The sequence below is a fragment of the Mus musculus genome, chromosome 16, assembly GCF_000001635.26.
Source record: "Mus musculus strain C57BL/6J chromosome 16, GRCm38.p6 C57BL/6J".
Lineage (NCBI taxonomy): Eukaryota > Metazoa > Chordata > Mammalia > Rodentia > Muridae > Mus > Mus musculus.
This window is the reverse complement of record NC_000082.6, coordinates 96,710,963-96,734,667: the sequence shown is the minus strand read 5'-3', so window position 1 is coordinate 96,734,667 and position 23,705 is coordinate 96,710,963. Positions and strand designations below refer to the sequence as shown.

General features: G+C 44.6%; 1 protein-coding gene and 1 long non-coding RNA gene across 8 annotated transcripts in view; one reads left to right on the top strand and one right to left on the bottom strand.

The window, feature by feature from the left end:
- The window catches only part of Gm32509, a 53,409-nt gene extending 37,644 nt beyond the window's left edge, over positions 1-15,765 (bottom strand). For both annotated transcript variants that reach the window (XR_385103.4, XR_003951891.1), the window contains exons 1-2: positions 10,998-15,765; positions 4,049-4,314 (exon numbers count right to left, since the gene is read on the bottom strand). This is a non-coding gene — a long non-coding RNA (predicted gene, 32509). The remainder of the gene's footprint in view (positions 1-4,048; positions 4,315-10,997) is intronic.
- Positions 1-23,705, top strand: part of Dscam (DS cell adhesion molecule) — a 583,662-nt gene that overhangs the window by 436,446 nt on the left and 123,511 nt on the right. For 5 of the 6 annotated variants that reach the window (XR_003951753.1, XR_003951754.1, XM_006522886.3 and 2 more), the window contains 3 exons: positions 16,489-16,685; positions 18,514-18,610; positions 19,201-19,329. Coding sequence is in view for 3 of the 6 variants with exons in the window: in XM_006522886.3 (XP_006522949.1) it covers positions 16,489-16,685; positions 18,514-18,610; positions 19,201-19,329 (423 nt within the window). In the remaining 3 variants the exon portion in view is untranslated. Of the gene's footprint in view, positions 1-16,488; positions 16,686-18,513; positions 18,611-19,200; positions 19,330-23,705 lie in introns of those variants that run through there. The other variant, XM_006522887.3, reaches the window with a different exon arrangement.

Below are 23,705 nucleotides of genomic sequence, written 5' to 3'. Positions count from 1 at the left end.
GAAGGACAGAGGGAGGGAGGAAGAGAGGGAATGAGGGAGTAGGGAGAACACTGTTGTGGTAAGTTTCAGTAAGATGTCCATTGTTCCATGCCCATTGGGTGAGAGGGTGCTGTTGCCTGCCCCCTCTATCCACCAACTTTGGCACAGAACTTAAGAAACTTCAGCACTTGAAGATTTCAAACAACAGAGTTTCCTCTTTGAGTTCAGAGCACCTGTCACATTTGACATGCCCTGCCTTGGAGGGGAAACCCTCGTTCTTTGAGGTGTTATAGAAAAGTGCATGTGAAATGTACAAAATCAAAGGTAGACAGCAGCATCCTTATTGTGAGTACAGCAGGGTTTGGAGGAGAAAGCATCTATATCTAAACCAGGACAATGGTTTCACTTTAGTCAAATGGGCAGACAATAATCCACAGTGAGAGGCCTTGAAAGACTAAACACACAAGTCTTACCTGTGTGTCACTGCTCATATCTGTGGAAAGATACTAGAAATACACACACAAAAAATGGGCACCTGTGTGAGTCATGCACACCAATAGAACCATGGAGAAGCAACAGGGTGAGAATAAAATTTTATCAAAATCAGTTTATTTTGATCTATGTGAAATATCGCTATGTAAACAAAAATTTTAAATGTTTAAAGTTAAAAAAAAAAACAAAAAATAATATCTGCTTAACTACAGGATGTTGGAGAATTTGTCTTAACTTTTGGCAGATTAGCCAACCAAAGAATGAACAGGGGCACTGAATTAGGGTTTTTGTTGCTGTGAAGAGACACCATGACCAAGGCAACTCTTATAAAAGAAAGCATTTAATTGGGGCTGGCTTACAGTTTCAGAGGTTTAGTCCATTATCATTGTAGTAGGGAGCATGGCGGCATGCAGGCAGATGGTGTTGGAAAAGCCAAGAGCTCCACGTCTTGATCCAAGGGCAGCAGCAGAGGAATCTCTTCAGTAGGAAGCTAGATCCTTCTTACTAGATCTCTTCCTTACAGGGTGGATCTCGAGCATAGGACCTCAAAGATCACCCCCAGAGTGACACATTTCCTCCAACAAGGCCACGCCTATTCTAACAAGGACATATGTCCTAATAGTATCACTCTCCATGGGCCAACCATTCAAACACATGAGTCTATGCGGTTCAAACCTATGCAAACCACTAAAGGCTTAGATAATGTAATCAGCAAGAATGAATAACATGAACTATCAAAAATGAAAGAAAAAACTCCTGATAAAAACGGAAGACTTGCATGCATAACACCGTAAGCTTCAATTTTTGTACATAGAAAACAGGGTGTCAGATCAATTACCATTAACTCTTATGTTCTTTTCAACTACACGTCCACAGTTTTACCTCTGTTTCCAGATTTGTCTTGATCCAGTTACAAGAAGCCACACTTAGCAGCCAGAAAGGTCCACACATGGTGGAATGATGGCTTGTTCTCTATCTTTCTTGAATATTCTTCCTCCTTTGCAAAAGATTTTATAGAATTTCTGTCTCCCATAAAAGATAAAGAAAGATCAACACACACCACACTCATAAAGGTACATAAAGGAAGCTTGTACATTAGTTTATGAATAGACATGTGTACATATTAAAAATGAAATATTTCACCATACACTTATGAAAATAGTGAAAATAAAAGCCAACTCTAATGTCACATTCTGCCAAATGTAGCAAGAAAGTAAACTGAGTAGAATTTAGAACATTGCTCTAGCTTTTAAAAAGTCAGTCTTGGAACTAGAGAGATGCCTCAGTGGTTAAGAAAACTGGCCGCTCTCCAAGAAGACCCAGGTTCAATTCCCAGTACCCACATAACAGCTCACAACCTTCTGTAACTTTGGTTTCAAGGGATCCAATGCTTTCTTCTGTCCTCTGTGGGTAACAGGCATGCATATGATGTACAGACATACATGCAGGCAAAGCACACATACACATAAAATAAATGAAATATATTTTCAAAAAAGATTCAACCTCATGTGATTGTATTTATAAGGTATTCCAGAAATTAAATAGGCAGTTCCCGGAGGACATGGACAAGATGGGGATAGGGATAAGTATAAATATAGATGATTATAACAAGGAGCTCTGGGGCAATGGAGTATCTGTCTACCTTGACTGTAATGGGATGAAGTTATATAGAATTTTATATGCACACATATATGCAGATACATACACATATACACATAAATAAACAAATACACTATACACACATATGCACATAGACATGCAGACACACACAGAAATAAGCACACACCATGCACATGTGTACACACAGTACATACACAAATACACACACATACACACAAGTGAATGCAGCTTGGAAGGGAAATGTTCTAATGCTCATTTCCTGCCTTTAATATAATGGCATGACAAATCACAGTATGAGGAGAACTGGGTGACGTGCATGCAGGACTCCATAGTTGCTTTGCAGCTTCCTGTGAGATTTGTGTTTCCAAATGAATAATTAAGGAAAATGAATGCCAGAGAGCACAGGTGAATCTGTATGTTCATTAACTGTGATGTGTTCATTAAACGTCCAGGACCCCAGGGAAGACAGATCATCACAGAAAGGTAAGGGGATGAGTAGGATATGAGTTGGCCACCAGCTGAACAGTGGTATTTAGACTCCAGAAATAGAGACATTTTCCACAAGGCCTGTACAGGAAGAGTTCTCTTCTAGACTACAGCACACTGAGTGGGACTGAAAGAAAAATACTAGAGGTGTCCCAGGGCAAGACCAGTGACTATGTGGAGGGAAAGGAAGTTGATCACCGTGACAGGACTTCAGCAGGATAAAAAGGTGTCTATAATTACAGACCTTAGGTATTGAGTCCTGGTGTATAGCAAAGTGCCACTGGGCATTGCCATGAAAGATGCCAAGGATAGAATCTGAGACTAACTGAGGCTTAAGAGTTAGATCCAGGAATGACACGCTCCAGCCCGGGCATGCTGATTGAGACTTGAGCTAGACTAATGGCCATGGATCCTAAAAGGAAAAATCTGATTGGAAAATTTCTAATATAAAACGTTAAAGGTTCAAGTCCCTGACTGGCTGTAGGTCCAAGAATCCATCCAAGCTTGAGTCTGGGACACAGGACTAGCCAGAGGGAGGGGTTTCATATGGGTCATGTGACAGCATGCTGACCGATTGAAAACACCCTTCAAGCAGATGCTTCAGTGGCGCAATCAGTTAGCATGTAGTACTTATTCTTCAGGTTTTTGGAATGTGAAGAAGAAATCATAAAAAATGGTACTCTAGGTATCATTAGAATAGTTCACACAGGCTAGGGATGGTGAGTCATACTTGTAACCTCAACACTTGGAAGACTAGGGCTACAGAGTTAGACTCTATCTCAAAACAAACTATGGACAATTGGCCCAAACCAAACCATAAAGCTAAGAGTGGACAAGATGACAGTTACTGGAGGTCGGGAAGCCTACAGGTGCATGTGTCCCTACAGATTCTAGAAAATGTGAAGCCAGTTCTCAGACCAGATGCTGCCTCCTCATGACTGGTTGGTTCAAAGCCCGACATGCTGGGCTAGTCCCAGGGTCTGGCCTTAGCCACACTCACCATCAGTCCCCTCACTAGCCCTCCCCTCTCTCCTTTCCTTGGCAACCTCCTGCCATGGATGTTGTCAAGGCAGAACCAGGTGCTCTCACTTCATCCACCATAGCAACCAACTGAGGTCCCCAGCAACGGAAGATGTGGGGTAAAATCACTCATTGTCCAAGTGGCTAAGGCTTCCTCTCTGAGTCCACAGAACATCACCACTATAATTAATCCTGATTGCAGGTCTCAGAATAGCACCCCCTCATCTAGCTGCCAGCTCCTTTGTTCTCCAAGCCTCCCAAGAGAAGTCACGGTAGCTTAGACCTTATCGTTGGGCTTATCTATATTGTAGATTTTTACTTAGTTCCAGTAAGAAGGATGCTTCCTATGTCAGCCATGCTGCTCCTAGAGGCCCCTCCAGTGTCAGGCTGACTGTATGAGGTTGATATCTGAAGCAGTGAGAAGAAATGGGGAACTAGAACCTTTTCCCACCTTTCTCCTGCCGGATGAGTCTTCTGGCCATGAGCAAATGCAGCAGAGTGAGCTCCCTGAGGAGAAGTCCTGACATCAGAAAAAGCAGTTTGCAGTTCCCTGTGTCTGCAGGGGTTTGCTGACACTTCCGATTCAGCTTGGGCTCAGGGCTGCTGAGTACTCAGCTCCTGTCAGGAGGGAATCGTGCACACGAGCCACTAAGCTTGACGGGTTTTTTGGTTTAGTTGGTTTTCTTCCCAAAAGCAAGATAGTTTTTTTTCTTCTTTCTGTTTGGAGAAATGATGTGTTTATTATAAAAGGATTCAGGTAAACCAGAAAGAATAAAATGTAGAAATTGAATAGGATGTGGTGTGTGCCCTCTTCTAAGATATTTCAATTTTATTTCTTTATTCATGTATGATATAGAATATACACAAAGAGATGTGTTGAAAAGAAATATAGAACTCATAAAAGCACTTTGCATGTATGTTTACATGTTCTTGTATGTGTGCTGGTATGGGGGTGGGTATGTACACACATGAGTGAGAAAGTCAAGTGACTTTCTCAGTTCTAGTCCACATATTCTATGAGGTAGAATCTCTCAGTGAATCTGGAATTCATTAGTTCAGTGACACTAGCTGGCCAGTGAGCCTTTAGAACCCCCCTGCCTCTACTTCCCCAGCACTGGGCTTACAAGTGCATGTTGCATGTCACTTAGCTTTTTCACATAGGTGCTAGAGTCCAAGCTCAGGCTCCCTTACATTTTGGTGCAAGCCCTTTGCCAGTCTCCCTGTGAATCATCTCCCCCGCCAACATAAACAGACATAAAATTTGATTCTTCTGTGTGCAGGTACTTTTTCATTCCATGTACATGATATATCATAAAGTTTTATTTTGTTATTATTATTATTAGTGTGTGTGTGTCTACTGTAAGTGCATATGTATGTGAACTTATGGCCAGAGGACACTTCAGAAGTCATCTCCAGGAGGACTTCCACTCTTTGAGAAAGCTCTCTTGCTGATATGATGGTAATTAGACCAGATTGGCTGGCCATCAAGCCCCAGCAGTCCTCTGTTCAGCTCTGGGCTGACAAGCATATGCATCATGCCTGCCTGACCATTTAAATGGGACACAGAAAGACAATCATGTGAGCACACCCCACAAAGCAGGAAGAAAGGCTTTCTCCTGTGATGTAAGGTCTACCACAAACACACAGGCATGTGTATGAGTTTTAAATATAGTTCTGAGTGTTTCTTGAACAAGTATTCTCTTGTCTAGACAACATCTTTAAATATCTATAAACACTTGTGTTGTATGTGCTTCAGGTTCCTGTGATCACTGCCAGGCTATAGGAAATGACCCTCCGAATAAACTGTGCACATGCATGTAGTCAATTTCATAGGATAAAATTCAGCAAATGGACTTAATGATATAAAGATGTTGATCTGTATGTATGTGCATGTTTGTATATACACATTCATGTGTTTAGTGTACACATATGGGTGCACATATGCAAATATGGGTGTGCATAGAGGTAAAAGTCTGAGGTTGACAATTCTAGGTCTCTCTCCACTTTATTTATTGAGGGAGGAATGGCACCCAAGGTTGCTCTATGGCTTCCACACATATGAGCATGTAAACACACACACACACACACACACACAGAGAGAGAGAGAGAGAGAGAGAGAGAGAGAGAGAGAGAATAGTATTGTTTCATATTTTCCTGCCCCAGTCTTGTGTATGTAGGATCATATGTGTGGGCTAGTATGTGTGGGATCATATATGTGAATTATATGTGTGGGATCTTACATCTGGCCTTTTACATGTGGATTGTAGGTGTGGGCTCATGCCCTGTTAACCTTCCTATGGAAGGAGACCACAGCAGTGAGGCGAGAGGGACAATGTTTCTAGTGTCTCACCCAGGAATTCCCTGGCTGTTTAGCTTGAGATGAAGTGTCTGGGGTGACCTAAGTCTCGGGGTTCTGGAGCTCACTAATGCATGGATGAACAGTGGCTGAAAGCTGCATGGGTCCCAGCATGCACTGCTCAGCAGTACTCATTTTTTCCTCGATCTTCCTAGCAGGTTTATGCTTCATTTAGAACCGTCAATACCTCAATTAGAGCCTGCTCACTTCCCTTGGGAGGGACACTTACACATGTAGCTTCACAGGCCTCTGGAACCTAAGCCCCCCCTGAGAACACCAGGTCATAAAACATCTCCTCATTAACAGTGGCGTTTGCTGAGTAGCCCCACCTTCTGTCTTCCTCTCAGAGGCAACAATTGACAGACAGGAGGCATCAGAGCGATGCTCCTGGCTGGTCAGGTTCCTCTGAGAGGACACCAGATATATGCAGCTGGGCTTCTGGATTTACATGTAGTGCAAGGAAAAACATTGGTTTTAGGTGTGTGTGTGTGTGTGTGTGTGTGTGTGACACACAAGTTCCTCCTGGCATTTATTTAAAACCTAGGACACATCATCCATCCTGTGGTACGTTGCGTGCACTTTGGCATCGGAGCAGAATTCCCCTCTCCCCGTTTTGAATGAGGAAGGGAGAGACAGTGACTTCCTGTTCAGCAGGCTGTGCGCTCTGTTCCTTCCTCGGCTGTGTTGTCTTATCTGAAGACAGATCCAGGCTGTCTTGTGTCTCCACAGACACGCAGCCAAGGATCCTCTCATAAAACCTGTAAAATCTGGCAAGCTTGCAGAACTGTATGAGAACCTTGAGGTCCCTCAGCTTAAAAATACTGCTAAATAAGAAAGCTATAGCCATGTATTCATTTTCAAATACATGCTGCAAAAAAAAATGCACTTAGTCTTGTTTTTTGTATAAAATTTGGGAAGAAGACTTTATGATAATTCAGGTGAAAAGAATGAGGTAACATCCTGCCAACCTTGCAAGGGGACTCTGACAGCCACTTTCAGAAAGACTGCTGCTGTGGATTGACAGTGGAGACTATCTGAGGGAGATACCTGAGGGCAACCTCTGGCCTCTTCATGCAAGCTTATCCGCACACTTGTTCATGAACAAACACACAAATTGCACTACAGTTTTAAGCCTGCATGGTTCCTCTAAAGCCATCACCTATGTGTGGCTTTTTGTTTTTCCTTAGAGTCTGTGCTTGTCTGTCACAGAACAGTGTATAATAAAGGTGGGAAAAGCAACTGGGGACGTACATCTCAGCTGAAGGAACTACGGCTAAGATCACCCACTTTTCAGACTGGAAGGCTTCCCTGATGTCTGAGTGGTGGGGGCTGGGGGACATTAGCACTGTGCTCATTTGACGGATGAGACAGAGCAGGATCAGAGCATCACATAGGCTTGTGAGATGGAGGGAGCTTACATTCAGCTCCATTGCTGGTCTGATCGAGGCTTTGGCCTCCATGGTGGAGGGGAGAACAGGCCTAGGCAGTGACAGTTCTGCTTGAGAAAATACAGTAACAGCAGAGGATTTCTACAAATTTCTTGGGGATGGGACATGTAGAATGCACATTTCTAGAAAGTCCCGAGGTAATGTTTAATGCTACATTTCAGAGTTACTCCTAGAGAGCTGAGTTCTTAACAAGAGAATATAGCACGAATGCCTGAGGATCTGAAAGTCTGTACAGCCATCTTCAAAAGATGCATAGTCTTATAAATTTGTAGATACTCACAGACTATAACTGGAAACTCCTCCTCTAATTACCTACGGGCAACTCATGAATGAAAAAATGATGCTTCACCCAAAACAGTGCACAGAGAGAGTTGGCAGTGGTCAAAATCTGAAGACTAGGGTAGAGAATAGGGCTCAGTAGGCAAAGTGCTCACCATGCAAGCTTGAAGACTAGGATTCTGGTCCTTAACACCTATGTAAATGGCATGTGAGTGTGACATTCAGCTTGCTAGCGTGGAGACAGGAGATCCTCAAAGCAAGCTGGTTAGCTACACTAGCTAACCTTGGCAGTCTCCAAGTTCACTGAGAGATTCTGCCTGAACATACAAGTGTACACTAATTAAGGAAAACAGCAGGCATCACCCTCTGGCCTCCACAGGTATGTATACACATGTACACACATGCATGCGCCTACATATATGTGAACATGCATACATATGTGCTCATCCCATACAGATACACACAAACACCACCACCTCAAAAAAAAAGCCACCTGAACTAAAAATTGCAATAAACAAACTGTAGAATACCTCATGCAAGTAAATATACAACAATGGAAAGAAAACACTGGGCACTGTTTGTTAGTAAGTGTTGTAGATATACACACACATAACATAACATGAAAAAGCAAGGCACAGAGGAATGCAGGAGTGTGGTGCTATTTTTATAAACAATTCAGGGCCAGGCAAGGCTACACTGAATGGTTCATGAATTCATACACAGGTGGGGGAAGAGTCAGCCGTGTGGATTACAATTTCTCCTTGGTGCTTAACTGACTTGAAGACCTGAAAGAGTGGGCCTGGCAGAGCCTCATTCTCTGAATCATAAAATGCAGAGCGCATTGGTGCCTATTTCCTAGATTAAAAGCTTATAAAATTGTGAGCATAGGCAAACATCAGCCATCACCATTGTGACGCTCATAGAGTCTGTTGATAAGGACACTCAGTAAATAATGACACAAAGGTGAATGCCAAATACAAACACATCAGTACCCCGTGCCAGTGAATGGGAGCATGAGCTACTGGCTTAATGAAGAAAGCATTCTGGATAATGACACAGAGAGAGTCCAAATGTGGCTTTCAAAGGGGAAGACACTTCCTAAATTTAAAAGAATGCTATGAAGTTTATCAACTCAAAGGCAGGAAGGACAGCAGATTTAGGGTTTGGCCCTTGGTGGACAAGAGTTCGCAGGTGAAGAAAGCCCCTGGGATACCTGAGAGTGCTCACATTTTGCTGTCAAGGAGCCCCTCACTGCACTGCAGGGTGTCCCGGGCCAGGTGTCCAGGCAATGAAGCAGTGTGGTATAGAGCACCAGCCAGTGCTTTTAATGGGGATGACTTTCCATCCAACAGCATGTGCAGGCGAAGCACCAGCTGAAAAGCCCGGGGCCCAATGATTCCCTGTGTCCATCCCCAAGCCACCTGGAAACTGCTGGCTCAGTTTCCATGGAAACCGCTTGCTTTCTGAAAACTGTATCAGAATACTTGATGAGGTCGAAAGTAGCTGAGAGAAAATCCATTTCCAAGCTCAAGGAGGGCCAGCGGCGGCCTGATATCTATCTTTCTCACAGTCCTGCAGTAGGTGGCTGGAGCATCCTGGTGACATTGTAGCAGCTCCTCTGCAGCCAGTGATCTAAGGCCACACCCAAGATGGAGGTCACGGGCATGTTATGAAGAAATAGGCCACTGACTGCTTCAGCCATATCTGTGGTCACATGGTCTGGTGGCTCTGGAGGGTGTGAGAGGGAGTGCCAAGGGGGTATGAATTCCAGGAGGGCCATTGTCTAGGAGAATGATTAAAGCACTACCCATGACCTTCTAATCAATATCCTAACCCCATTCATTTTGCATAAAGCCATGCTCTGTGACATTTTTTCCACCTGTTTTCTATTGTCACTTCAGCAGGCAGTGTGAGTCTATCTACTAATCTCTTTTTCTCCTCTAATTATTAATGAGTTTTTATTAGGCAAAAACAGAGGATTCATAACCAGATGGAAAAGGGGGGGCGGGAAGAGTGGCTTGCTCCATCTCCTTGTGAATGGAAAAAAAATACCATTTTAATATATCTTGGTTAATATTCATGCTTGTCATGCAAAATAAATCAAACTTCTTCCAATAACAGACAAGAAGGAACTTTAGAGTGAATCTGATATGAAGCCTAAGCATTCTGTGTCACTGCCCTGACAGGTTTAATCATGTCAGCCAGCCTGGCCCCACTGCCAGGAAGTGGGGATACTGTCCGTCTTGTTAAAGCCTAGCATCAAATAGAACACTCTTTAGCTTGGAAACACGAACTTGATTAATGGTTATAATCAAAGTAACTTCATTATGTAAGTATAATAACCCAGCCGAGAAGATATTTCAGTGTGGCTAAGAACTTATTAATTCCCGGCAGGAGGAATTGTTTTCTTTATAGGGATTAGAGCTGCCCAGTAGGCAGCCTCACTCCCTAAAACTTTTATGAACAATAAGTATTTGGGCAGGAGGCATTTATGACCCTGCAGCAGCGATAATCGCAACCTGGGTTTCTGCAAGGCCTTTCTTCAGACACCGCACACTGGGTCCCTCCAACATAATCTCATTAATTGTCATTGGAGCCTAGGGAGCAATGGGTTTCTGTTCTTACAGATGAGGAAGCAGGACTGGAGCAGAGAGGGTGAGGCCCCAAACAGGAAGGGGTGGGTTGACCTTCAAGCAGCTGAGGAGAAGCAGGCAAAGAACCTGCATCCATTTTCCTCACACAGTTCTTCCTGCAGGCTTGTAAAACTATACTGTTCTATCAATCAGGAATCCCCAACCCCAAAGTGTCCATTGATAGAAAGTGTTGTCTAGACTTGTGTTATTACTCTAGAAGTATTATTTCTGCTTTTAAAAGAAGAAGAAAATTCTGGTTATATAGAGTAAAATAGAACCCGAGGATGCTGTACCCAGCAGAGCAAACTGGACCCTGAGAAGAAACACTGCAGGGACTCATTGGTCTAAGGTCCCTACAATAGCTGCATTCACACAGCTGGAAGTTCAGAGCACACAGCAGGTGTCAGCATTAGCTCCTGTGGAGAACTTGTGACTGACCATGCACACAGAAATTCCTTGGAAAACATTCATGAGAAGAAGAGAAATGGGAGCATGAGGGAAGAAGGATGGGAAAACAGAGGGAGAGGGGATGGCAAGAAGGGACAGAGAATCTGAGCTGGAGAAAGACTTGGCTGTCATGGGATTGACTTGCATCATCTAGAATGTTCTCAGGTTGCTATGCCTGGCAGCAAGCACCTTTACCTGTGGAACCATCTCCCCAGACCCTTATGAGCAAGCCTTTACCGTGTGAGGCCTGGCAGAAGTAGATCACTAGGAGCAATCTTGTGAAGATTCCAGCCATGTTCTCCACTTTTATCTACTACCGTGTGAACAGCCCTCTGACACAAAGCTGCTGCCATTGCATTTCCCCTCTGTGACAAGCTGTCTGCCCTTCCCCACTATGATGAGCTGTCTGCCCCTCTCCACTAGGATGGGCCATCTGTCTCTCCCCTCTATGACAGGTTGTCTGCCCCTCCCCACTATGATGGACTGTCCATTCCTCCCCATTATGATGGGCCATCTGCCCCTCCCACTATGATGGGCCATCTGTCTCTCCCCTCTATGACAGGTTGTCTGCCCCACCCCACTATGATAGGCTGTCTGCCCCTCCCCACTATGATGGACTGTCCATTCCTCCCCACTATGATGGGCCATCTGCCCCTCCCACTATGATGGACTGTCTGGCCCCCCTCCACTATGACAGGTTATATGTCCCCCACTATGACAAGTTGTCTGCACCTCGCACTATGATGGGCTGTCTGACCCCCTCTATGATGAGCTGTCTGCCCCTGCTACCCCCCCCCCATATGATGAGTTGTCTTCCTATAGTTTTTTTTTCTGCCTACTAGTTTGTTTACTGGTGAAACAAGTTATCAATACACCCACTGAGAACATTTGGTCCCATCTACGTTTCTGGAGTCAACCAGAAAATAGAGGCCCATGGAGTCAAGCAGTCAAGCAGATACACACTACTCAGTTCACAATGCTACTACATGAGGTTGGAGCCAGGCTCCTGGCCACTTCTTTGTTTGATGTGATGTACAAAAAGGGCTCTGAAATAGCCAATTCCTAGATTCATCTTTCATCTTGTGGGAACCAGAGCCTTGACTACATGGGACACAACAAGGCTCCCTCTGTTGTCCTCTTGAAGCAGCAGGGTCCCTGAAGGCAACTTCCATCTTTGTGTCTCACAGTTGAGACCCTTACTGATTCACATTTTCACTTAAGAAGAACTGAAATAGCATAGTGATAATTACATATTTGAAAAATGTTGGGTTTTCTGCTAGAATAATGGCAAAAAAAAAAACAACAAACAAACATAAAATCTGTACAAGACCATGAATCCAGCAATGGATCTGTAGGTTTTTGACATTCTGTCCTTTGAAGTTTTGTCATGTTGAGTTTGGGAATATATATAAAAAAATAAGGTTGAGTAAGTAGTTTCAAAAAATGTGTTCATGCCGGAGATAACACCCAGCAGTTAAGAGCTTTGGCTGCTCTTCCAACGAACCCAAGTCCATTTCCAAGCTCCCACAAGTCATTCAAGTACTCTATGACTCCAGTTCCAGGGGAGTCAGTGCCCCCTTCTGGCCTATATAAGCACCTGGCATGCACATGCTATATGTAGGCAAAGCATCCATGTGCATACGATTTGAAATATTTTTAAATGTGTGTATGACCTAGAACATCTCCAGGGACTCCCTATGACCCCTGCTTTGGTGTCTCCTCCTTGTTAGTGCAACATCCTTTCTGCCATCTTTTTTCTAAAGGAATGGAGGAACTGTGACTTCTCAGAAGATAAGACTTGCATTTTCAGACACGAGAGATCCCGAATGATCTGTGGTAACTAGTCACCCCTGTTTCTGATGTGATCTGATGATTCTGAGTGGGGACCCATTCGGGTCCCACCCCCGTTCACATTTGAATTAGACACGTTGGCAGCCACTCCTCTCCAGCTTTCTCTTTTCTTCTTTGCGAGGTTGAAGGGATGTGTTGGGTGGGATGTGAATCTTGTCAGTCCTGAGGATGGTCCAGTCTCTCAGCTGGAGAGTGGAATCATTTCCAAGTTATTAAATAGAGTGAGAAGTACTGACTCAAATACTATTTTTATAAGCATCTTAATAATTAACTGCTAACGGGAGGGTGTGAAGAAAAGCCAGGTTCTAGCTTTTACCCATTTCAATGGCACAAACACCCTTACCATTGCCAGTGTCAAATTAAGATCACATCCCTGTCACTGTGCTGTAGTCAGGCAAAGAGATGCCTGATCATACTCCCTGGCCAGGGGCTGCAGCAACCTGGCATGGCTGAATCTTTAAGCTGCAAGAAAGTAGGTCAGAAGATGCTCCTAACACAACAGCAGACTGGCTGAGAGGTGAAGGAGCCGTGGGGTAGCGCTGTGGCTAATGAGCAAAGCTTACGAACCAGGTTCCCCTGATGTAAAACAGCACCGGCCTTAATGAGTAATTTTGGAGGAGAGCACACAGCCTCGGCCAGAGCTGTCCTGGGTCTGGATTTGCTCCGAGGCTAGCAGTTTCCTCACAGCCTCTCCTTGGTACCCATCTCTGTTAAATGACCCCGTCCATTTGTGATGCTTCAGGAATCCTGGCAGAGAGCGTAGCTGCACTGACATGCTGTCATCTCTCGGGGCCCAGGAGTGTGACAAGTGAAAAGGTCGCCATGCCTTCAGACATCAGCACGGCAGAGAAGCCACAGCGATGGTTCATTAAAACAAATGGGTCCTTTTGACCATTCTAAGCAGGATAGGAAAACATAGGCTAGCTGAGTGTTTCTGACTAAATGCCAGCTTCATTGCCAGAAATACAAGCCCTTCTTAATAATAAGACTTTCACCCAAAAGAGAAATAGGACTGAAAGCGAGGAATATCTCTAGCAGAATAGTATCAGTGAGTGAAAATCCCATTCTGCATTGTTTGTTGAGATACTTCCCCCACATAGTGTGCATTAAAGCTTGTTACAGCCTAAGACCGGAAAATGCAATGCAGAGATCTACAAGGTGGCTTGGCGTGTCAAGGTGCTTGCTGCCAAGCCCAGTGACCTGAATTTGATTCCTGGGATCCACATGAGTGAAGAAGAAAGCTAATTCTTGCCAGTACTCCTCTGCCCTCCACACGTGGCGAGAGAGAGAGAGAGAGAGAGAGAGAGAGAGAGAGAGAGAGAGAGAGAGAGAGAGAGAGAGAGAGAGAGGAGAGACAGAACATACACAAAGAAGGAGGCTAAACTCTACTGACCCTGGAAACAAACCTTGGACAATTCCTCACAGAAAACCTCCATTTTTCATGTCTTCTCCTCTCCATTTATACAGATATTATATAGTGGGCAATTTTGCCCATGGCTTTGAGACACTTAAGACCATAAAGTACAGAAGATCTATGCCAGAGAGTCATGTTAAGCAATAAAAGAACAAAATCCCCAAACTGCAATGAGAAGGAGTCTTGAGTCCATTATGTTTAAAGAAACCGGAAGGCTAGAATGAGAACAGATACTATGGTCCCACTTAATAAAAGTATCCAGAAAAGACACTGAAGATTGGAATTTGTTGCCAGTAAGTCGGCTCAGTGGCTCGGTGGCTAAGTGTATTTGCAGCTAAACATGATGACCTTAGTTCAATCCCAATGACCTACATGGTAGAAAGAGAGAATTCAACTCTCACAAGTTATTTCTGACTCTCTCTCTCCCCCCCCCTCTCTCTCACACACACACATACACACACACACACAGAGGGAGAGAGAGAGAGAGAAGGTAGCACACAAATATATAAAAGCTAAATTAATTTTAAAAGTGGAATGTAAGTCAATGATTCACTAGACCTTGGAATAGACAGAGAAGTTACTGGAGTTAGGCAGAAGGATTCTTTCTAGAATAATGTAAATGCTAGTGAAGAATCAATCTGGTAGAGGATATTTGACTCCACAAAGTTCTTTTCAGGTTGCATATTATATATGTATTTATATGTTATATGCAATATTTGTATATCTATATGTGTAATTAGTATTGTATATGCACAATATGTGTGAGCATTGGATAAATTAAACATACATGTTGAGTAGACCCAACCTCCCCACAAATCCATGTCCCACAGAAACCTCAGGCTATGGATCTGTGTAGGAAAGTTCATTGGAGATGTAACCCGCTTCACCTAAGAACAGGCTGCAGCTCAGCAGACCCACCTTCACTAATGATATCTGAGAAGCCCCAAAGCTGAACGATGAAAGTCCAAAACCTCATGAATCTTGGAAGAACACAAATTTAAAGTTTGACCTTTGGCGGGGGTGGGGGGGCCGAGGGGGACTCTTTCTCCCTGGGAATGAAACATGCAGATAAATCATGGATTTGCTTTTGCTAGATTTCAAAGATCCTGGTCCTTTTGAAAACATTGCATCCTTTCCCCATGTTTTAAAACATGCCTATGTGTGTGTGTGTATGTATGTATGTATTCATTTATTCCCTAGATATTTCAGAATCTGCATCTGATCTTTCTGTATCTTGAGTCATTGAGAGGCTGACTCTCATTCATACAGGTTGCTTTGTACTTGTAGTGTGAGAGCACCTGACCCCTTTATCTGACAGAATGACAGCAGAGCACAAGGACGGTCACACCCTTCCAAGGTGTATCCTTTCTCGTTTGCTTTTTGCTGGCTTCACCAAGCCTGCTAGCAAAGGAAGTTCATCCCACGTTAACTGTCCAGCCTGAGGTTCCTGCAAATCTAGTCAGGCTGGAAGAGTGACAGGCTCTCAGAGGAGGAGGTGCCTTTTTCTCTGCCTGTCCCACAAGCCAGGGCTGTTTGTACACTTTGCCCTTTGGAGGTCTTATTTGACTTTTTGTTTCTCATTTGGTCTAAGGCTTTGAAGCACCTGGGTAAGGACGTCTGACTCTGGGTAAGGATTATCTGCCTCTCAGATAATCACCAGTACCATGACAACACCCCCCAGATACCTGAAACATCAATGTGTGTCCCTTATAGCTTTCCAGGATCCAGTTTGGTTTTGACCCATGTTTCCCTCTAATTTTCTTGTAACTTAGGAGTGAATTTAGGAAGATAATGTTTTGAAATAGGCTGTCAGAATGCCAGATTGTTTGCGTAGTTGAGAGTGGAGTCATGTCACCCATTGCTAAGGTCAGAAACCTACAGATTAAGTTTTAGTAAAAGAACAAAAATGCAAAGTTTCATGAATAAAGGTTGCCTCCCTTTTTTCAGTAATTTGGGGGTGAGCCTCTGTTGCAAGTCATGGAAGGAGGTAGGTTTGAGGTCTTTGGGGGAAAGATTTGATAGAGATTTGCAGAGGTGTGAGCCATGAAGAGTGTGAGAAGTAATTAATTGCCAGGACTGATGTAAATTATGTCAATCTGTCCCCCAGTCCCTGCCCCCACTCTGTGTCCAGGTGCCTGGCCTCTCCTCCCCAACCCCACCTCCATTTGCCTGTGTGCGCTGGTGACATAGGCCACACCCACGGCTCACATCTGCCCCCAACAGGCTTGGAATGAAACTGCAGCCCCTTGAATATGAACCTGCAAGGCATTTTCTGCCCTGGGCTCTGGTAGGCCAGCTTTGTTTCTCCACCAGTGTCCTTTCTGTTGTCCCTCCTGGTTCCTCCTCAACAGTTTCTTGATCAAATTTTATTTCCAAGAAGTGTCTCTTTTAGTTGAATGTGATGGTGGGAGAGTCATGAGTGCACTTTTTTACTGAGCAAGGCCTATCTTCTTCGGTTTTTAGTTCCTGCCATGATAACCTCTTACCCCAACACCACCCTGGCCACTCAGGGTCAAAGGAAGGAAATGAGCTGCACAGCCCATGGGGAGAAGCCCATCATTGTCCGCTGGGAGAAAGAGGACAGGATCATTAACCCTGAAATGGCCCGCTACCTGGTATCCACCAAGGAGGTGGGAGAGGAAGTGATATCTACGCTGCAGGTAAAAAATGCCAGCTGTGGTAGAATGGGGCAGGGTGTCCTGCGACAGTTAGTCCGCCCTCTCCCATGGCTGAGCACATGGTGGTGATGATTTGTGAATATCCTCCTGGGATTTCCTGGTGACACTCCGTCCCTCTGCCCATCTACACAGGACAAGGTCACTGAATGACCTTCAGAAGTAGTTCTTTACAGCCACAGTCCACAAACAAATAATTAAGCACTGAGAAAGAAGTCTCCCATGATAGTTGTCCTCAGAGGGGGTGACAGTATGTTTAACATTCTACAATATATATCAAGATCTTTGAGACAAAATGAATACCACAATAAAAAAATTTTTTTTCCCAGAACTAGGGAGATAGCTCAGCAGTTAAGAGTAAAATTGCTTCTTCAGAAGATCTAGATTCAGTTCCTAGCACCCGTATTAGGTGGCTCACAACCATCTATAACTCCAGACCTAGGGGACCCAATACCTTCTTGTTGTCTCCATGGGCTCATGCATACATGTACACATGCCCCCACACATATACATGTAACTGCAAATAATATAAGGGTTTTTTTAAAAAATATTTTGCTTATTTGGAGAAATCCAACATAGAGAATATACTGTCATTAATCTAGACTCACAAGCGCCTAGAGGAAGCATGTCTGTTCTTTCTCCAGCACTGTAGGTGATTGTCTAAGCAATGCTTTTGTAATACAGAGGGCTGGTACAGACATGGCAGAAGCTTGGAGCTATGTGCTTAGAACAGACAGTGGCTCTGTCTCTGGCATGCAATTTCGAAGCCCTATGGTATAGAATACTAGTGCGGTCCCAAGGATGCTGGCTGGACAGCCATGCCTTAGTTCCCATAGACAGCAGATATGAAGATGATATAGTCATTTCTATGGACACCATAGATGTCGCACATAATATATTCCCCATACTCTTGAACCCAGTCTGTGATTTGCTCAAAATAGCAAACACAGTGTGCAGAATGGCTGTTTAGAAAATTCTGACAAGAAATGGTGGGAACAAAAAACATAACGCTGCATCTGTGGGAACAGAGAGGTAGGTTCAGAGGGCTGACGCAATCATAGATGTCCCTTATGCATGGTTCTTTAAAATAATACCACTTAGAAAAAGAGGGAAGTATATGGAGTATATGGACCCACCCACAAAAGCTCATGTGAGTCACACATTCAGTCCACACATGGGAGCAGTTTTCCCTCAGATTGTATAGACATGTGTGTGCATTTGTATGCCAGTGTGTATCAGCATCTGTTGGCCTGTGGGTGAGTATGTCTTTGTCAGTGTGTTTGTATGTGAGTGCATATGTGAGGCCAAGTCTGTGAGCTTGTGTGTACATGTAGGAATGGATATGTGCAAGTGCTATGGTTTGTGTCTAAGTACACATCTCTGAGTGATTCTGTGAATGTGTGTGTATCTCTGTATGTCTCTCTGTATACCCATGGGTGTGAATGGGAAACAATATGTAAGAGTGTTTCCATGTAGGGTATGTGTGTATGAGTGTGCCTGTGCCCATGAATGTGTTGTTTGTGCGTCTGTATGTATTTGTGTGTATTAGTGTGTGTGACTATGGATATGTCTGTGTATCTGTGTGTCCATATATGTGAGTGTGTATCTGTGTGTGTCCATGTAGAAGTGGGAATCTTTATGTGTGTCTCTGTTTGTATTGTGTATGTGTCCATGTTTGTAAGCAATGACTGAGTGCTGGAGTTGGGAGGAAGGAGGGAAAGGGTAAAAGCCTATTTTCCCACCAGAAGCCATGATGGCTGATCTCCAGCTCAAGTTAGTAACTAAAGTGAGCACTTTTCTGCTTTGGTTGCAGATTTTGCCAACAGTGAGAGAAGATTCCGGTTTCTTCTCCTGCCATGCTATCAATTCATACGGGGAGGACCGTGGAATAATTCAACTCACAGTGCAAGGTAAGGCAGGCACGACAGAAGGAAGTGTGTGGCCATTTCGAGACAAGGTGTGCTGACATCAGGCAGCATTGCAGACCCAGTCAGCTGGGAACAGTTTGATCTCTCAGGAAATCTTGGCTCTGCAGAAAGTTGGCATAAATCTGGACTTTATCAGAGGCTGTGATCATGTCAGGGTGAAGCCCTGAAACATGGGGAGCACAGCCCTGGCGGGGACCAGGGCAGGTGAGAGGCCAGACCTCAGGCTGAATGTAGACGAGCTTGGCCAGTGCTTTCCACTCCTTGGGAGCTTGTACGCTAGAAAACTGAAATGGAAGTCCAGCATCTGGGGATGAATGTTCTGTGAGTCAGAGTAGTGGCACTTATGTCCTCCAGGTCTGTCCTGGTGCCACACGGGCTAGAAACAGAATCTCTTGGAGAAGTGAGGCAATGCCTTCTATCTAATCAGGAAAAAAAAAAAAAAACCAACCCACCGGGCAGCACCTGCAGATGCCTAATGCCACAGAAGTATGCAAGCTGTAGACAGGTCTTCCACTAGAGTTTATGCCCAGGCTTGATGTGAACTAACCCTGGTCTTTCTGTTGATGGCACAGAACCCCCAGATCCTCCCGAGATTGAGATCAAAGATGTCAAAGCTCGCACCATCACGCTCAGGTGGACCATGGGGTTTGATGGCAACAGCCCCATCACAGGCTATGACATTGAATGCAAAAATAAATCAGGTAAGCCTTTCACTCCCCCTCGCTTTACCTCCTCCTCACTCACCCTCTGTCTCCTTTGTTTCTCCATCGTGTGTCCACAGCTCCTCCACATAACTCTCGAGTTTCAGAGCATTATTCCCATCTGGTCCATCCCTGGCATGAATGTGTCCAGGTTTCTTTCTGTGTCCAGGTTTACCCTGTCTTAGTAACCGGACTAGACCTCAGTCTTGGTCCTTACTAGTCTTCGTAGGAATCCCTACCACCTCAGGCATGCCTGTGGGTACCAACAGAAATAGGCTTCTGTTACAGTCTTTCCCAGTCAACAGCCTCCTTACCGTCTACTTCTTCAGGCAGGACCTAGAATCCTAGCCTGGGTCTCCCATCCGGAGCCCTGGACTCCAGCAATGCCAGTGTCTGCCAGATGTGGCATATAGTAATAGTATGCAGAATGATGAAGGCTAATCCTCCTGCATGTGACAGTGACTCTATAACAGACCCCTGGAAATGCACTAGGGCTAGATCACAGAGTTCTTAGTCAGTCTACAGCACACATGTAAAGTTGACCCAGATATCTACACTATGACAAGCATCTTCTCTTGTCCTTTTCCAGGGCCACTACAGCCTCCTTTGGATCTTACAGTCTCCCTGGACTGACAGGGGAACACCACCATGGCCTCTAGTCAGAATCTTACTGTCTTATAGAAGATATGAAGCAGGGAACCATCTGCATGGGAAGGGTTAATAGGATTCTCAGAGACACAGCAGTGGGTTGTTTTGTTGTTTGGTTTTGTTGTTTTGTTGTTTTTTTTTTTCCAAAGCCTATGCATTACTTCAGATTACCCTGTCGGGACTGATCTGGTCTCTTTTGAGCTGAGCTGTGCCAACAAATCAAACTCAAGACAGCTAGGAAAAAGCAGTTGCATTTCCAGAGGGCGAGATCTCTCACTAGTAGTGTACCATGATAGAATCAGGATTAACCAGAATGAGGAATTAGGAAAAGCAGACTTTGAAGACTCATAGCAGGTGTCAAGCGTGGACCAGTGGTTAAGGATCAGGTCTAAGATAGCCGGTTTGGGTCACACATAAACACAAGGAGGTGGCCCAGCTTGCTGCTCTTACAGTTGCAGATTGGAGTGTCACATGCATGAAACAGTGAAATAAGACAGAAACTTACCTAGAAACAGGTGGTAGTGATGAGAGCCCACAGAGATGCAGGCAGGCATGGAGTCATTCAACAGGAGCCAGGTAGCAGGGGGACCCCTGCCTTCCCATGGGCTGATCAGCAGCTGCCTGTGTTCCTGAGTGTGGAACATACTGCAAATTCCCACTGAGGAACAGACCAGGTTTCTGCTACCTTCAGGGAGGGTCCCCCTGACAACTACTGGTACCCACTCAAACCAACAGCAGGGAGCATTAGGATCCAGCTCATGCTGGCCCTCTGCTAGTCTGAGCTTCACCTTGCTATTCCTCTGACTCCCTTATGCTGACCTTATCTGTTAAAGAGGAAACCATAGCAGAAACCAGGTTTGCCTCTGGCAGGAAGACTTAACTCCCCTGGACCATGGGGCCCCTCCTCCTCCTCAGTGCTCCCTTATCATGGCTGTCCCTGTAACATATCATCAAGTGTGCAACTCTGTGTGTATTAACTGCCATATTCATTTATGTGCGTCACTCCACTAGCCTGGAAGCTGGTTGGGCCCCCTCTGCCTACTAGGTCTATTTCCACACTGCCCATTGTTCTGATATCTGATGGGCAGTGAATGTTAAGTTGTCTTTAAGACAAATGTGCACTTAAAATACTTCACTCATTGTCTGACACATGGCCCACTGCTGACCAGAGCTGCCGTTTGTATTGCTTAAACATGCATGGAAATGGTTACAAAATGCAGGTTCCCAAAGGCTCATCTTGATGGAAACATGACCATCTAAGAAACCTCACTGCACACCCCTCCTCAAGGTCTTAGAAGTTTCTCAGAGTCCAGCTCTCTGCTTTTCTTCTTTCTTCAGGGTCCCCAGCACTTGGTACATTGTCTAGTGTGCATAGAATATATTTTGTGTGCTTTCTAGTGTCCATAGAATATGGAAGAAACATTCCTTGTTACACATATTTCAGCCTTAGAGTAGAAAGCCCTGGTGGAGGGAGAACAGGAGAAGCTGTTCTTTTTTTGTAGGTAGAGGCTGCACTCAATTCTGGAATCCATGTGTCTGTCAGCATCTTTATGAGTTATGTCCTTCCTCAGTAACTTCTGAGTGTGTGAATCTCATTGTTATAATCTAAGCTAAATTCATAGAAAACCCACCCCTTCCAAGAAGTTTTCCCTAACCAGCCACCTCTCTTCTCTATCTATAATCCTGCAATTCTCGCTGGGCTCCTAACTAGTTAATATCTCCTCTTTACTGAGCATCTGTCCCCTTGGAGTCCCCTTGTGACATGTCTCTGACCAGTTCTTCACAGTGTCCCTCTTGTACTCCAGGATTTCTGGTACACATGCTCGGCTCATAATAAATGTTCACAGAACCATGGCTCCATTATTTGGAGCAGTGATATTGTCTTGCAATGGAACTTTCATCTATGGTCCATAAATTTTCTTTAAAAATCTACATCCCACCAGTGTATGAAAAGCCTTTCACATTCTTAGCAAAGAGCCTTCTTGCCAGTGTGTCAGTCAAGGCTGGATCAATCCAGTCCAGGAAACATGAACTCAGCAGATCTGTGGTTCACCCACACAGGGCTTCCTCAACCTATCCATCACCTCTTAGCCAAATGACCCTCCTTCCATGACTTGAAGATAGATGAGTGTCCTTGGTTTTCTGTTTACCAAAATAATAATGATATTATAGAGTCCATATCCATGTCTGCCTCTGTGACCACCCAGTCTGGAAACACCCAGAACAAAACCATAGTATTAGATGGTAGGAAGTAAACATAGGAGGGTAGGTATCTCCCACTCTATGTGTCTTCTTTCTTGCCAGGAGCTCCCTGGTGCTCTGATTCTTCCTTTCTTTTGGTTCTTGGAGAAACTACATCTCTACGTGGACACTCTGTTCTTTGTAACAGTTCCCCAGCATCTGCTCAGGTAGCCCTTACCCCACTCACTGGCTGTGCTGTGGTTATTACATCCGATCCCTTCTCTCCTCCTTGGGTGCTGAAGCCCTTTTTTCACCTAGGTCTGTTACCCTTGACCCCTTTCCTCTCCCACCTCCCAGATTATGGGGAACTTCAGAACCTTGGTCAGCGCCTTGCAACCTGCCTTGGTTGGCATCACTTCTGTGTCAGTCCTTAGATAATAGGGTTTGCCTAGATAGTCCAAGCCTCCTCCTTCTGCAGCTTCAACAGGGCTATCATCCCAGGGAGATATTTTCCCGTGTTCCTGTGCCAGTGCCTTCACCCTAGTCTTCCTTTCATCTGTCTCCTTATGTTAAAGCCTTTTACAGTTCTTCCATCTCTAGGAGTTTCAAACACCCATGTTCATTTTGATCTTTGGCCTTTAGCCATATCTCTTTAAGCCACCGCTGCTGTTTTACTATTGTCCCTGGACTTTTACACTGAAAATCAAATCCTTGGTTTGTCAGGGTGTCCTGAGAGTTTAATCAAATGAGACAGTTGCTTTGAATTCTATTGGGATGGCCTAGATGATAAAGTAGTTTACTACAATGGTCCATGAGCACAGTAACCCTGAGACTGAGATCAACAAGCTTGAAAACACAGAAGCCATCAGACCTTGGGGTTCCAGTGTCCACACAGACTCAGGAATCACTGGAACAAAAGCCTGTGTTTATGAGGTACCCAGCCCAGTGCCCTGAAGGGAAAATGGAATCATAAGTTAAAATGCAAATATAACTAGGAAAATTGTAGCATAATCCAGATTGGTATCCTTGGAGTACACAGACTGCAAAGTGTGGCTGCAAACCTAAGTCTGGGGATAGAAACCCGAGTGGGGAATGTTTGGAGACAGCTGCAGGAGCAAGCAATAGAATTTCTATGGAAACATCTTACACTTATCCTGGTTCAGTGTCTGGAGAGATGCTGTTTTCTATAGGTAAAAAGTGAATTCTGAAGAAGGTGTGGTCTTTTGAGTCATATTGGAAAGTTGTTTGGCAAATAGACACCTACAGGGACTTAGGCTGGGTCAAAGAAACCTATAGCTAGTGACTGCTGAGTCCTCAGAATTATGTACAATCATTCCCTCCTTGCCTTGATGTCTCATGTGGCTGGGGAGGCTAGGAGGAGGAAGAGGAGGAGGAGGAGGGAGAGGAGGAGGAGGAGGGAGAGGAGGAGGAAGAGGAGGAGGAGGAGGAAGTGGAGGAGGGGGAGGAGGAAGTGGAGGAGGAAGAAGAGGAGGAGGAGGAAGAGGAGGAGGAAGAGGGGAGGAGGAAGAGGAGGAGGATGAGGAAGA